Genomic DNA, 16,799 nt, shown 5'->3' with positions numbered 1-16,799 from the left:
CCTTAATAGTCTTTGAAATTGAAGCTGGCTCTCTCAAGTACAGGGGAAGACCACGAAGAACAGCAGACCTTCAATGAGTAGTTAGATCTGTGGTCTGCCAAAAAGACCATCAATAAGACATTATTAAGTAACTTAATTAAAGGGTTTACACATATACTCTACCAATAGTTTAGGATCACCTACTCTTTTCACCATTGGGCGTCATTTCAACCAACTTCATGAAATAGTTTCCTGAAATACAATCAAGATTACAATCTGAGGGGGATAATCAGCTAACAAGTGCAGCAAGTCTACAGATCCCTTAAAGAGATACTCCACCGAAAAATGAAAGTTCTGTCATCATATACTCACCCTCATGTTGTTTCAAACCTGTATGAATTTCTTTCTTCTGCTTAACAGAAAGGAAGATACTTAGAAGAATGTCAGTGGGGTATCCCTTTAAGACTGTTTGAATAACATTCCCAGAGTCTACTTAGGTTAGATACTGAGAGTGGTTTTCTAACAGTCCTAAAATAGATCTCAAACATGCTGTGCGCACGATGGCTGTTTTTTGTTCAGTCATATTGACCAAAAGCATGTCAGGTGACTTTCATGAGGCTTATCAAGATTAACCAATGGTGAAATTAGTCAATTCTGCACAGTATGTAGGTGCTGGTCAAACGGAGCTATATGAAAAACAGCTTAATACTACACCAAAATATTTCTCTCTAATGCATACATGTTGATCTCAAGGTCGGGGAAGTTGACTGCTTTGCCCATTTTTGTTATCTATACCAATTGAAACAATAAAATAGCACCATAATCAAAATCTCAACCAAGGTTCCATGTACACTCCATGTAAATAAGATAACGTAAACAATACGTGTGGCATCCCACAAGCAAAAAAAATAAGCCATCATCTCTGAACGCCATTTATGGCATACATTATATTATGTATTTGTGGGATTTGTATATGTATTGTAGATCATCAACATCAAGTATACATGGAACCTTTTTGACAAATTCTGATCATATAATGCAATTCTATTGCTCACATAATGAACAATGGATAAATGTCACAAGACAATTATCAACTCAACTGCCAGAGACCTTGAAATTAAAATGTTGAGTTTTGCAGTTAAGTTTTTGTGGAGCAGTGAGCTGTTGGCAGTTTCTTCTCTTAAACAGGTATCAGTAAATTATGTTACACTGTTTAACACTGTTATATTTTATTATTTATTATTTTATTACAATTATCATATATATCATAGGCCAAAATGTAAATGGAATTTGAAAATATTGACCATTAAAAATATTAAACGGAAACATGTAACCGTTTGGAAAACTGATAACGTTAAACAGCTTACAAATCTGATAACATTAGCAGCTATTAATTTTCGTGTTAGCACAACTCTTTATTTATTTATTTATATCAGACTGAAATGTTATTCTACTCTTGCAAATTGAGGCTTTGTGCAAAGTACTAGCTGCTAACACTAAGGCACATGTGCTTTGAATGCCAACTAACTGTTAGAGCTAACGTTAGCCTAAATTATCAGTCACTCTGTGATAGCAAAAGCACAAGTTGTCAAGACTAGCTGTCTGTAACAGGCAATTATCATACATATCATAAGCCAAAATGTAAATGGAATTAGAAAATATTGACCATTAAAAATATTAAACGGGAACATGTCATGCTTAATAACCGTTAGGGTCGACTTTAAATCACATGCCAGTTGGAAAGGAATGCTAAGCTTTATGAGTTAAACATGTTATTTTCCAGCACTGCTAATCACTGTAGGTACTCACAATAAAGCTGAGTACCTATAGGTATATTACATTTCATTAATAAATGTTCTATAGTTTCTGACTGATTACAATACATACATTTGCCTGTTTCATGTTTTCTTATTTAAAATAAATCTCATTAATGAAGTTAAAAACATGGTGTTGAATCATTCAGTTAGATAAATCATTTGAAAGAACGTTAAATTATTAAAAGGATACAGAACTGGTAGAATAAATAAATAAATAAATTAGTATTATATTAGTAGTAGTAGTAGTAGTAGTAGCAGTATTTTTAATTATATTTAACCAAGTAGTGTTCCATACTCCAATCCAGTAGGTGGCGGTTAATGCACCTTTATTTGGTTTGCCAACCGCCGTTAAAACATCAGAAGAAGAAGAGGAGGAGGAAGAAGAAGTTGAAGCTGAAGTTTGGGAGAGCCTTCGTGCTGCATGTAGAGGTGTGCGATACCGCTAGATTTGGTATCGATCCGATACCAAGTAAATACAGGGCCAGTATCGCCGATACCGATACCAATACCGATACTTTTTAATAATTAAGGTGGATGCGTCTTCAACCTAAATCTAAATGAATTTTCATGACTTTTAATTGTTTTTGTGATTTGCATTTTGGGTTATTAATAAGTACTACAAAAGCTTTTGTTCAGAAACAACTTTTGGTTACTTCTGATTTATTTAAATAAACAAAGTTACAAAATGATTATGTCACAAATATAAAAAATGTAAAAACAAATTCTCTTTTCAAGTAGCATGTTAATAAAAAAAATGTTTCTCCTCTTTAGTGCACTTCTTTTCAGGATTTTTTTCTTAAAGTCACAAAGTTTTACTTCACAATGTAAAACAAATTCTCCTTATACAAAATTCCTGAAGCCGACATCTTCCACTATGGAAAGAGGCTGCAGGTCCTTCACAATCATTTCTGATAGGCGCCTTGTAATATCCACTGCTCTTGGAGAATCAGCTATTGATAAAATAATAAAAATAATTAAGTCTGGTGCACATCTAGGTGAAGTTTAAATATAGAAACTAGTATCCCTTTCACAGCTAACACAAAAAGGGTAGATCGGCCTGAAAATACAGCCATACAACGCTCCTCTTTCTCTCCGCCTCTGACTGACTGCTGTTAGAAATGCGCGGCTGAGCGGTGCGCGCGCCTGACTGCTGGTGGTAGCGCTAGTGGTGAGTCACGTGACGGTACAACACAGGAGAGGGGGCGGAGAGCAGTGTCGATCACGAACAGCACTTTTGAGAGCTTGCTCTGCTCTGTGACAGCAGCAGCATATTGACAAACACGGCCAGGTCGCAAAACGAGAGAAACTGAAACTTAAGTATCGATATTTTCCCGTTGGTATCGGTATTGATCGATACCAACGGGAAAATATCGATACTTAAGTTTCAGTTTCTCTCGTATCGATATTATCGATATTAGTATCGATCTGCCCACCTCTAGCTGCATGCATTCGCACTTCAGATACGCACTCCGGAGTCCATGCACTTAACTTTGGGACACACCTTTAAAGACTTCGTTTGGAACGTCTCTACAAATGAAGTGTCCTTTAAGGGCGCAAAATCGTAGTTATTAAGGAGGAGCGGATAACAGTTAGCGTCAAGCTGGATCCAGTCGCGTATTTGATTAATTTACATGTAGGACGAGACGACTGATCTGCGGGAGGAAAAGCGTAATATATGGCTCTGGTTTGAAAGCAGCGGCTGGATCTGTAATTCTGTACGTGGATTTCGCTGTGGATTATTGTGCTAACGTTCCTGTAAATTACCGCCGGAAGTTGTAGTTGAAGTCAATATAGAAGGTAGCTACATTTATGTCCAGTCCAAATTGTTAACATTTGAATCGGAACCTGTGAAATGCAACTTATTCTGTCATTTTTATATTAGGTGTAGCAGTCTAATCAAACGTGTTTCCCCCAAGTTAATCGTAAATAGTCGCGGCGTGTGCATGTATCGTTCATTGTGTGTTTTATTTATTTATTTATGACCGTTAACGTTAGTTATATTTATTTGCACTTTTTCTGAAATGTATTTCCCCATTTTATGTGTATAGGGCTTATGCGTCGAGACGTCATAACTAAGTATATCTCGTGCGAACATGTGTTCAGGCCGTTCCTTTCAGAATGTTCCCCTGATCCTTTCCTCGGGTGAAACGAATTAATTTTGCAATATTTTTTTATTTTTTTTATTTTTTTTGAAACACGAATTACTCTGTAGCTTTTACACACTTTGACTGCAGTTAAGAACATCTTGAGAATAATTGCGATTCAGTTTTAGTTTCGTTTTGGTTGCATTCAGTGTTCCTCGAGAAACCCGGATGGAATTGAGTTTCATCCGGGTTACTATTATTCGGCTTCAAAGTCTGAGTGTGAGTACGAAATCTGAAGAAAAAAATCCGTCAGCCTGGATTTACTAGAGGTGTGATTGTGAGTTGACGCAATTAAATCATAATAATAATAATAAACACTTGTAAATATGCACATATGTATATTCATATATATCTCGCCCTGCTGAAAGAAACAATAGAAACCATCACTGAAAATATGATGCATTCCAAACCAGGTTACTGGTTTATCAACTTTTAAAACCATTAAAAAACGGTTTCCTGTGTGATTTGGGATAATACTCTATTAAAGGGTTGGTTCACCCAAAAATGAAAATTATGGCATTAATAATAATCACCCTCATTTCGTTCCAAACCTGTGCGACCTCCATTTATCTTCTGAACACAGTTTAAGATATTTTAGATTTAGTCCGAGGGCTCTCAGTCCCTCCATTAAAACTGTGTGTATGGTATACTGTCCATGTCCAGAAAGGTAAGAAAAACATCATCAAAGTAGTCCATGTTACATCAGTCGTAGTTTTTGCTATTTTTGGACCAAAATGTATTATCGATGCTTCAAAATATTCTAACGGACCCTCTGATGTCACATGCAGGGGCGTCGCACCCGTGGGGGATGTGGGTGTTTTAACACCCACACTTTTCCCGGTGAGAGGGTTCGACACCCGCACGTTTTCTGCAGTTTTTCCGCAGTTTTGCACAAACGCCTTACTACAGTCGCTCCTCCGTTTCTCTTAGAGGTGGGCAGATCGATACTAATATCGATACCAACGTTGGTATCGGTATTGATCGATACCAACGGGAAAATATCGATACTTAAGTTTCAGTTTCTCTCTTTTTGCGACCTGGCCGTGTTTGTCAAAATGCTGCTACTGTCACAGAGCAGAGCAAGCTCTCAGTCTCAAGAGTGCTGCTCGTGCTCGATACTGCTCTCCGCCCCCTCTCCTGTGTTGTACCGTCACGTGACTCACCACTAGCGCTACCACCAGCAGTCAGGCGCGCGCACCGCTCAGCCGCGCATTTCTAACAGCAGTCAGTCAGAGGCGGAGAGAAAGAGGAGCGTTGTATGGCTGTATTTTCAGGCCGATCTACCCTTTTTGTGTTAGCTGTGAAAGGGGTACTAGTTTCTATATTTAAACTACACATAGATTTGCACCAGACTTAATTATTTTTATTATTTATTATTTTATCAATAGCTGATTCTCCAAGAGCAGTGGATATTACAAGGCGTCTATCAGAAATGATTGTAAAGGACCTGCAGCCTCTTTCCATAGTGGAAGATGTCGGCTTCAGGAATTTTGTACAAGGAGAATTTGTTTTACATTGTGAAGTAAAACTTTGTGACTTTGTTTAAGAAAAAAAAATCCTGAAAAGAAGTGCACAGAGGAGAAACATTTTTTTATTAACATGCTACTTGAAAAGAGAATTTGTTTTTACATTTTTTTTATATTTGTGAAGTAATCATTTTGTAACTTTGTTTATTTAAATAAAACAGAAGTAACCAAAAGTTGTTTCTGAACAAAAGCTTTTGTAGTACTGATAAATAACCCAAAATGCAAATCACAAAAACAAATTAAAAGTCATGAAAATTCATTTAGATTTAGGTTGAAGACGCTTCCACCTTAATTATTAAAAAGTATTGGTATTGGTATCGGTATCGGCGATACTGGCCCTGTATTTACTTGGTATCGGATCGATACCAAATCTAGCGGTATCGCACACCTCTAGTTTCTCTGGCCGCTCTGTGTCTGCGCTCGCCGCGGCTGCCTCCTCCCCCCTCCCTCTCATGACACCTGCTTTGAGCCTGACCGGCTGATGATTGGCTGTTCTGCCTTAAGTCCCGCCTCTCTTGGGGTGTTATTGGTCAGCTCGTGCTGAGGAGGCGGGCACCTAGGCGGGAAGAGTTTGGGAAGATGTTCTGTTATCTTTTTTGTTGACATGTAGAGTGTTTTCGGTATTATATTTCGTTTTTTTAGACTAATGCTAATTTATATTATTGGGATATTGTTCAGCAGCTAGCTAAATTCGGTTATGTAACGTTATGTGGCATGCAATGTATAACATAACTGTGATGAAGAAGGCAGGGAATTGCCAAGGAGGGTGGACAAACTGGCATTGTTAAGCAGTGTATTTATGGGTTCATTGCCAGTGCAACTGATTTTGATATTTTGAGCATTGTTTGTTGATTAGCTAAATACTTTTGTGGATACTTACTGAGTGTTTGATTGTAACGTTACCTGTTGAGGACAAAAAAGTGAGAAATGATGACATTGTTTGCCTACCTGTTGAAGAATTATGAAAGAAAAATTTATATTATTTTAATGTTTAAAAACAGTAAATTGTTACATTATTTATACCACCAGAGAAAAAGCTCTGTGTGGGCGTTTTTTTTCTCTCCCCTTTTTCTAAGTTTTTTTTTTTAAATGTAGGATCTTTTTTTTTTTTCCCAGCCAAACTTTAAGCCCTGCATTTTGTACCCCTCTGTCACTGTATTCAGCTTTTTTATTTTATTTATTGTTTATAAACAAACCACATCCATCCCTCACACTTTTGAAAAGCTTGCTACGCCCCTGGTCACATGGACTACTTTGATGATGTTTTTCTTACCTTTCTGGACATGGACAGTAGACCGTACACACAGCTTCAATGGAGGGACTGAGAGCTCTCGGACTAAATCTAAAATAACTTAAACTGTGTTCAGAAGATGAACGGAGGTCTCATAGGTTTGGAACGAAATGAAGGCGAGTTATTAATGACATAATTTTCATTACTGGGTGAACTAATGCTTTAAGTATGGAGTACCAGACCTGCATAAATAAAATAATAAAGTAATAAATAACAAAATAAATAAATGATAAAAAAAAGCTTTGGTTTCTATTCACCCCCACCCACCCACAGGGCAGACTATGCAGCTTTATTTATATTCATAATGTTTATTTTGTGTACTTGCCTCTGTATGTATTTATATTAATGTATCTGTATTTCACATCTGAAAACAGTGTAAAAAATCTTACATGTGAAAATACATATTAAAATGTATGATGTGAATATGCTTAAAACGTATGTCTTTTACTTCAGGTTTGAGAAGCCTGCAGTATGGCATCCGCACATCAATCTGCTATAGAGTACCTCAGAAACGCCAGGAAAGACCTGGTGACTCATATGAAAAACCTTCCTCTGATCATCGAGAATCTTTATCAGAAGAAGGTTTTCAATCACGAAGAGGTTGATGCTCTCAAAGCTGAGAGGACCGAGTTTGATCAAGCCAGGTGTGTATTGGATTGGGTCGTTAACAAAGGTGATGAGGCCAGTTATGAATTTCTCCAGATTCTGGATGTCACTAAGAAGAGGACACTGGATCCTGGTTTACACTTCTGGATCAGCTGTTCTCCCTTCAGAGATGAAGACGCAGAGCCCAGCTGTTTATTTGGTGGGTAGAAAAATAAAAGAACATTTTGGTGAAATGAACACATTTAAAATATTTCCATATATTTGTTAATGTTTTTGTTGTTATTTTAGGTACAAAGCCCTGTCAGATCTACCAGACACAGCTCAGGGTGAAAGCAAAAAGTATCCTGAAGGACCAAAGCAAATATCTGGGTGACAAGGTGCAAGGAAGCTTCAGTTTTACACCTCTTGTTATAAAGACTGACTCTGTCATGCACATACAATACAAAATAAAATTGAAAAACAAAAAATTAAAAAAACTACGGCCCAAGAAGCTGAGAGTTTACAATCCTAACGAGGGACAAGCGTTATCACCTGAGGACCTCCTGAGATGGCCGGACAAGAACATCCTCATCATCGGCAAACCTGGAGTAGGAAAGACTTCAGTTGTCCAGGAAATGCTGCGTCTTTGGGCAGAGAAGGGTGGCAGACAGATAGACTACATGTTTTACTTTGATCAGAGTGTTTTGGCCCACAGTAGTGTTGCTAGTTTGGAATCTCTCTTGTTTGAGGTCTACTCAAAACCAATGGAAGAAGACAAAAAATACATATTTCAAGATATTGAGGAAAACTCTGACAATGTTGTCGTTGTGTTTGATGGTGTGACTATTTTTGAAGAAAAATCCATCTTATGGAACATAATGACGCACGAGCTCCTGCCAGATGCCAAGATTGTGATCACATGCAGATCAGAGCAGGAAGATGATCCACTGTTCTCTGACTGGCCGACACGGACCGTGTATGTACAAGGATTCAGTGAAGAGTACATCAGCACTTACTATCAGAAGATGTTGGGTCGTGATCCTGTTCTTCTAGAAGCTGTTTTGAAGAATCAAGAGCTGTTCAGTCTTAGTCACGTGCCAATGTATGCATCTCTGATTGTAGACTTCATTAAGTTTAAAAATGTCACTGAATGCAACCATCATCACACAGTCACTGAAATCTACATCCAGATTTTCCTTCTTGCTGTGAAGAGACATGGAAATAAACAGAATAAGCAAATCGATAAGTACCTAAAAGAGAAAAAGGATCAGATTCATAGATTGATGGAAAACGCTTTCGATGGCACTATGCAGAAGTGCCTGAACCTTCCAGATTTTAGCAGTGATGAGGCGGACATTTGTCATGCTTTTCTGAAAATGATCACAACAACAGACTCGCCAACATCTGCAACTACACACTGTGCGTTTCTCCACAACACCATGCAGGATTTCTTCTCTGCTTTGTGGCTTCTTGGACATCCAGATGAAATTGAGAAAGTCCTACAGCTCTGTCAGACTGAGGAGCATAAACACATGAGACATGTTCTTCCTTTCTTATGTGGACTTCTGAGTGAACACAACACCAGACTCCTCAAGTGTCTCTTCCCAGAGGATCAGATACAGAAAACATCTGACTGGTTGATTGAGAAGCTTTTGGACGCGCTTCTTCAACCTCAGAGTGAAGAGTTTGATCTTCTCTATGTGTGTCAGTGCTTGTATGAGCTCCAGTCTCCTAAAGCCTGCTTAATGTTCCTGGAGAAGATGAACCATCAGATTGAACCAGAAGTGGATCTTGATCCTCATCAGAGTTGTGCTCTCTCTTATGTGATCGGTCAGTCCAGAGATAAAGAGGTTTATCTGAATCTGGACGACTGTGACGTGACTGATGTAGGGATGATCATGATGCTCAGCTGCTCACCAAACATCAGGTACTCGAAGCTGTAGTGCTTTAAAGGTGATCTATTATGCCCCTTTTTACAATATGTAATATATAAACATATAAAATAAACATCAGCCTATTTTCTCACATGTGTATTGAGTGGTCAGCCTGTCTTTCTCATCTTGTACTGTGTGAATGTTGTTAGGTCAGTGAGTTATGATGCTTTCTGTTGCATTTAGCTTAGTGAATAAGATGCGGTGCACCCCGTGTACAAATAAGTTATTTGTAATAAACCAAATGAAAATTCTTGCTGAAGCAAGACACAAAGCATAGCAACACATTATGGCAAGAAGTTTTATCAAACATAATTGTCTGATTTTTGAGAGATTTGACATGGTTTTGTAATGATTCAAATTAGTTTTGTTTGTTTGACCACAATATTGTTGAAAAGGGGCATATTTGATTAAATTTGAAAAATCAGCATTTTAATACTTGTATTTGTGAGTTAAACTGTAAAAATTGACAGCTGCAGTTAGCATCCATGTCTCCCTAGAAATGTAGCATTTTTTGGTGGACATAATCCTAAAAAAAAAGTCATTCAGTACATGCTCTTATGTTTGATTTCTTTGTTGCAGGTTAAAGACTTGTAAAGAACTGCTGAAGCAAATCACGTTCTATGTAGAATTTTTCCATAAAACATCTCATTGCAAATGCAAACTTCTTGAGGTGAGAGTACAATACAACCAAGAAAAATGCAGTGCTCTGCTGGATCTGTTCTCTCATGTGAAGAACTATGAGACACAAACAGGCAGGAGTTTTCTTCCAGCATTACAGTCATTTTTCCAGTTACCTGATGATGTCAGGTTCATAGATCTCTCAAAGAGAAAGAGCTCCGTCCTCCTGGAAGTGCTGAAGCTCCAGACAGAGAAGAAACCAGTCGAGCTGATATGTTCAGAGGAAGAGAGTGACGTAAAGAGTTTCCTTCAGTGTCTGCAGCACATCTCACAGCTGAGGTGAGAACATCTTTCATCTTACAGTTATTGTGAAATATGATTTCTGCATAAGCTGGAGCATGTTTTCTTGTCTTAATGAGTGTCTTTAGATTAGAGTGAAAGTGACGTGACATTCAGCCAAGTATGGTGACCCATACTCAGAATTCGTGCTCTGCATTTAACCCATCCGAAATGCACACGCACAGAGCAGTGAACACACACACACACACACACACACACACGGAGCAGTGGGCATCATTTATGCTGCGGCGCCCGGGGAGCAGTTGGGGGTTCGATGCCTTGCTCAAGGGGACCTAAGTCGTGGTATTGAAGGTGGAGAGAGAACTGTTCATGCACTCCCCCCACCCACAATTCCTGCCGGCCCGGGACTCGAACTCACAACCCTTCGATTGCAAGCCCAACTCTCTAACCATTAGGCCACGATTTCCCTTAGGCTCAGTTTTGTTTCAGTGTTAGCTAGAGAGTGGTGTATTCGGACCATTCACTACATCTGATCTTATTTTATCATGAACAACTGAATCCAAGCTCAGTTTTTTTGCAGGGTGAGATACAGCTGGCCGTGGGTCTGGATACTTATCTGTAGATATTTGAGCTCAAATTATGGGTGTATTTGTGGGGTGTTCTTGTAGATTCAATGAGCAGATGCTACCAAAGTACATGTGCTAAATGATGTTGCTGACAATAACGGTTAACTGTTAACTAGGGATGTTTATTTCAGTTATTTTTCCTAACTGACAATGGTAACCGCTTCTTAACCGATTATTAACTGTTAACCGACAAGATTTTGAAATTAGAATTAAATTGAATTAGAAAGGATTTTTTGTTTCAAGATAATTAATTTAGACATGTGCCGGTATTCGGTAATACGATATATCGCGGTAATGAATATGCAAAATATTGTTATCGTGGGCACTGCTAAATACTGTTAAAAATTATACATTACTAATTATTCTGAATTTAGGATGCATTTATAGGGGCTGTTCACAAGTCGTGCCTAAAAACGCATGGAAAACGCTAGGCGCGTCGCTTTCTCCTTCTTTCCAAAGCACTTGGGCACTTGCGCTTATGAGGCGTCTGCCGTTGCTAAGCAACCATGACGTGCTCTCTCTCCATGAAGACGCGGAAATTTCAGCAAAGGATAAATGGATTTGCAGCACAAAAAAATCGCTTTCAGTAGTTCTTCTACTAAATTGATTTAAAATGGCTATCCATATACAGCTATGATCAGCTGTTCAAGGCACTTCTTGAGGTCCAAAAATAAGTTAAAAGCTGTATAATTTGGACCAACCAAACAGAACTATTTGTTATATTTAACCAATAATATCTAATGCCCCCTCATCTAACCAAAAGGTCTATGGAGCATTCCCCCGAAATCACCTAAAAGAAAAGTATGGGATGAAATTGGACTCAAAATTATTAATAGATGCATGCAAAAATATCAATGTACTACATCAGTTTTATACATGTATTTTATGAACCACAAACAAATGCCTTTTAATTTGATTAGGGATTAAATGATGTGCAGCGATTTGTACATATACAGACATGTTTGCGAATAAAAATGTTCTGTTCTGCATTAATATATCATAAATTGCTCATGCAAAAAGGAATCCATGCATATGTGGATCGGGTGACACGCTAGCATTAATTGACATGTAGTTCGAGTCGATCTTGTTCGGTTCATTTGGAATTTGAGACTTCATTTTCACAGTTTTCAGCATTTCACATCCCACACACACACAACTACTGACGAACAAGGCCCAGTGAAATTAAGGTTGGCGACTTTTCACCTATAAAACAGAAACTTTCTGATTTACTAGATAAAACCAACGCACCAGTTCATATGCATAGATTATTTAACCTGATATGAAATGTGCACTGCAAACACAAGCATTATTTATCATCATCTCCGTCCAGTCTGTACGCCGTATTGCATTCAACCACAATTGTCTTCTTGATTTCTGTGAAGGAATGTCTGCCGGTATCTGGTAAAACTTTAGATTTGAAACAAAAGTGCTGTTCCTTTTATTCTGGCAGCCAAAAACACAACAAGAAGACATTTTAAAGTCAAAATCTCAAACTTTTAGCGCACCTGCTATGAGTTCTGCCTTACGTTTTGCCTCCAGCTAGAACAGTGACGTCACAGTGATGTAGGCAATTAAGGGGTCTATAGAGCATCACAGTCCCGCCCACAGCCCGAGAGAGCTTTGGTGCCGGAAGTAAATTTCCCATTCATTTCTCCCATTGACTTTCGGGAAAATCCGTATCTAAAGAGTTTTAGAGCATGTCTGAGGATAACCAGCTACGGCTTCCAACATATCATTTCGAGTGAAAAAAGTAAGAGAAAATCCAAAAAAAGTCAAAGGTACAAGACTGTGTACATACTTTCATTTCGAGCGAAAGAACTACTCATCCCATAAACCACCGCGCCTCACTGAATTCGACTGAAGCCACAACCGCTAACGAGCCTTTTGAGCGACTTCCAGATCTGATGACGGCCACGCAAACTTTATCCTGCAGTGAATTTTATTTTATATAGTGAATGTAGTAATAGCAGTTCTTTCCGTATTAATCGTGTAAATAAAGTGTTTTATATAAGTATTGTGTATTGATTTTTATATTTATCATTGTGTATTTTACATATTTTGTGTGTGTGTGAAAGCGGTTAACGATAACGTCAGCAACATGATGCAGTGCTTTGTACCTGACTGCAATCACCGCTCAGTCGTCGACATGTTGTTGCCATGAATTATTACACAAATGTTCAGTAAATGCATGAAGAGGTATGCCTTGGCTAAATATTGTTTTGACAGTGGCATCATAAAATGCTTGATATGACCTATACCATATGAAGGCAACAGTGGTTTAGCTAAAGTGGACGATAATGCTAACTAACATTACCAACCTCCCCGCAAAACTCACCAAAACTTTGTAGGTCTTCTCCCTCATGCTGGCCCTTACTAAACCCACAAGCTGACCCTCGGACACGCTACACTCAACTACATGACCCGATCTGAAGTGGTTTTCACCCCTTTGAACACTTTTGTTTCCCTCCTTGAAAAAAAGCCATCATGGCAGCCAATGAGCACACGATTGCACTGATAAGTCTACCGTGCAAAAACGCAACACAGGTTTTTTTATTTTATTTTTTTTATTAATGATCTTCAGTCTTCACGGACATTCGCGGGGTTTAACCAGACGGTTACACGAGCTCCACCAATCAGATGCATCACTGTGGGATTGTGGGATTGTGAGTAATGAAGTACTTCTCCAAAACATTGCGAATAAAAGTCATTTATCTTAAAACAAGGTTAGTGCCCCATGATCCTTTTGCGTTTATATGAGCATATACTATCGCTTAGTACAGCCGTAGCTGGTTTTAAGTCTACCATGTATGTTACGTTTTTATGGCTTATACCCCGACTGTCAATGCAGAAATTGTATTGAATTTTTACTTCCGGCATCAGCTGTGGGTGGGACTGATGCTCTATAGCTACAGAGTAATGAATAATTCACTGGATAATGTTAATTCACTTAATAATATTCTCTGGAATATCGGAATATAAAAAGCATTGTATTTTATTGCATTTCTCAACTGGGATGTTATAAAAAATATTAATAATGTTTTGTCCTCCTAGATTATGAAATGCCTGCTGACAGCGCGGTTTATCTGTGCAGTTACACAGAACTATACTCCAACTGTGATCGCTTGCGGCGATTAATTAATTTTTTGTATTTAGTTTATTAGCAAAATAATGGTTATATAATAAATGTTAATACAATTTAGGGTGCTTTAAACAAGTGAATCTTGTTAAAAGTTGCATGCGGTGGCCGTACTAGAGAATTTCCTGAGCAACAAACACATCAACCCATGAGTGAACAGCAATATGAAACAGCTTCACAAGATTAATGATGAGCAAATTTACAACAGAGAGAATTCAATTCAGCCCATTCATGGCTGTGTTTAACTCATGCAAAGTTATGTCTTTATTGGGAGATGATATTTATGGATTATCTGTGTGACTCTGACTTCACAAGACTGTTACGTCTATATTGGGACTGGACTTCATGGATTATTTAACATGACTCCGTGAGTAAGTCTCTATTTCCTAGAGCCAAGCTGCATAAACTACATTTCATGCATTTATGTAATGCATCTAATTTGTGCCTAACTGGCTGTTATGTTAAATGAAGTTTACTAACTGCAGCAAATCAAGTACCTGCACGCCGTTGTCTTGTCTCCCCTCAGACGTGCTGCAATGGCGACCCTGAGCGCAATTCTCAAAACATCCTCAAGATGGCGGCGTTCATCTGTGAATCTGATATTACAAAACCGATATCCGATTATGTTTAAATGCTTAAATATCGGGGAAAATATTTGTAATTTGTCTTTGCAGTGAATATAATTATTATTTTTTTAATTCACACAATTCATCGCCTACATGTGTATGAAAAATTCCATATTACAAGCAGTAAATATAAATTTATGAAAAGAAATTTGACTTTAAAACAGAGTACAATTTAAACTATTTACGTGATTGTATTGAATTGAACTGATTGTGTCAGTTTATCCCATTTTAGATTAAAATTAAGTATTTAATTACGTTCTTAATTACACTTCTGCTTTGGGTCTCATGAAACTAATTCTCTTACTGTCCCTTCAATAAGAAGACTTGCGTACGTTGGCCGTCTGTGTTGTATCTGATGCCATTATTTAAGGTTTGAACAGTTATCAAAACTGTAAATTCATTATTGACATTTAAAATTTAATTAAAAAAGTGTTTAATGGTAGCTGAAAAACAGAAAACAACACTGTGTATTATTAATTTGCATTATTTAATCACATTGTAGCTGTAATGAGTTTTTAATTTTAATTTTCTCATTTTAATTTTGTTACAGTTTCTCTAATCTGAGTGAAAGCAGATTTTTTCTGAGTCTCTTCATGAAAGCAGCAGAGATTGAGACACAGACAGGAGAACAGATGCTGGAACAGTTAGCATCAGTCTGTTCTCCTGGTTATGGATGGACTGACATATTTTATGATTATGATTTCCTGCTGGATCTGTGCGCTCTTGTGAAGAACTACGAGACCCAAACAGGCAGGAGTTTTCTTCCAGCATTACAGTCAGTTTTCCAGTTACCTGATGAATGGATCATAGATCTCTCAGAGAGAAAGATCTCCGTCCTCCTGGAAGTGCTGAAGCTCCAGACAGAGAAGAAACCAGTCGAGCTGAGAAGATGTTCAGAGGAAGAGAGAGACGTGATGAGTTTCCTTCAGTGTCTGAAACACATCTCACAGCTGAGGTGAGAACATCTGTCATCTTACAGTTATTGTGAAATATGATTTCTGTATAAGCTGGAGCATGTTTTCTGGTCTTAATGAGTGTCTTTAGATTAGAAGCTCTGTTTTGTTTCAGTGTTAGCAAGAGAGTGATGTATTCGGACCATTCTCTACATCTGATCTTTTTTTATCATGAACACCTGGATCCAAGCTCAGTTTGTGTGCAGGGTGAGATACAGCTGGCCGTGGGTCTGGATACTTATCTGTAGATATTTGAGCTCAAATTATGGGTGTATTTATTTATGGGGTGTTCTTGTAGAGTCAACCAGCAGATGCTACCAAAATACATGTGCTAAATGATGTAACTGATAATAACGGTTAACTGTTAGCACTGGTCATGATGGTGTCAATAGATATTAATTATGCTTACATTTTTTAGAATTTAATTGAGGTGGTAATAATAATAATAATAATAATAGTAATTTTTATTTATATAGCATCTTTCCAGAGCTCAAGGATACTTTACAATAAACATCAGAAATGTAATGTTTACAGAAAGTAAAGTGAACATCAGACATCCAGAGAGTAATGTATAGATAAGACAATATAAGACAGAGTCGTCCTCCTGTTGGTGTGAGCAGTCAGTGAGAGTCACCTGTGTGGGGGATGACAGCCGAAGGAGGTCAATCCCTGAACTTTCCCCCCGTCAAAAAAAGAGAAAAAGTCTGTTGTATGGGAATTTTTCAGGTAAGGTAGACTAACCATGTTCTGTACAGATGACATTTAAGCAGCGATCGCGAAAAACAAATGCTACCGGGTCGAACATAAACTATATCTGTGTCATGTTCACTTCTCCCTCTTTCAACCACCTGCCATTTGTTTCAGTGTCGAAATAAATATGATTTGGCTTGCTACCCAGGCTAATTAACTAGCTAATGTCAACTACTTTCCTCCCTCACGTTACTTCACAGAACCGGTAATAGCAGTCTAAAGTACGTACTGTACTTTTCTCCAATTTAGTACAATAATTAAATTTAGCAGGCATCATGTCTATACTTTTAAAGCCTCCTGCGATTGTTTACATTTGTTCAAGATCACGACATTTACAAGACTGTTGTACGGAGAAGACTGTGTGTGTGAGACACTCGAGTTCTCTCTCTCTCTCTTTGTGTGTGTATGTGCACACATCCTTGTACCTCTCTGCTCCAAATTTAATCCAGAGGAGGTGAACATTCCTGCATCATAACTAGAACTGAAAGATGCATGTGTAGAAAGCGAGCATGTC

The 16,799-nt window shown here is 38.0% G+C and overlaps 2 protein-coding genes across 19 annotated transcripts in view; one reads left to right on the top strand and one right to left on the bottom strand.

Moving 5' to 3' along the window:
- Positions 1-16,799, bottom strand: part of LOC127963166 (uncharacterized) — a 392,897-nt gene that overhangs the window by 316,298 nt on the left and 59,800 nt on the right. The window lies entirely within an intron of this gene.
- The window catches only part of LOC127963125 (uncharacterized), a 299,165-nt gene continuing 285,590 nt past the window's right edge, over positions 3,225-16,799 (top strand). For 11 of the 18 annotated variants that reach the window (XM_052562846.1, XM_052562844.1, XM_052562841.1 and 8 more), the window contains exons 1-5: positions 3,225-4,217; positions 7,211-7,562; positions 7,652-9,269; positions 9,856-10,233; positions 15,133-15,537. In XM_052562846.1, coding sequence (XP_052418806.1) covers positions 7,229-7,562; positions 7,652-9,269; positions 9,856-10,233; positions 15,133-15,537 — 2,735 coding nt within the window. In that variant the 5' untranslated portion in view covers positions 3,225-4,217; positions 7,211-7,228. The remainder of the gene's footprint in view (positions 4,218-7,210; positions 7,563-7,651; positions 9,270-9,855; positions 10,234-15,132; positions 15,538-16,799) is intronic. The other 7 variants (XM_052562836.1, XM_052562845.1, XM_052562850.1 and 4 more) reach the window with 7 other exon arrangements.

The sequence above is a fragment of the Carassius gibelio genome, chromosome B8, assembly GCF_023724105.1.
Source record: "Carassius gibelio isolate Cgi1373 ecotype wild population from Czech Republic chromosome B8, carGib1.2-hapl.c, whole genome shotgun sequence".
Taxonomy (NCBI): Eukaryota; Metazoa; Chordata; class Actinopteri; order Cypriniformes; family Cyprinidae; genus Carassius; species Carassius gibelio.
This window is presented reverse-complemented; position numbering and strand designations above follow the sequence as displayed.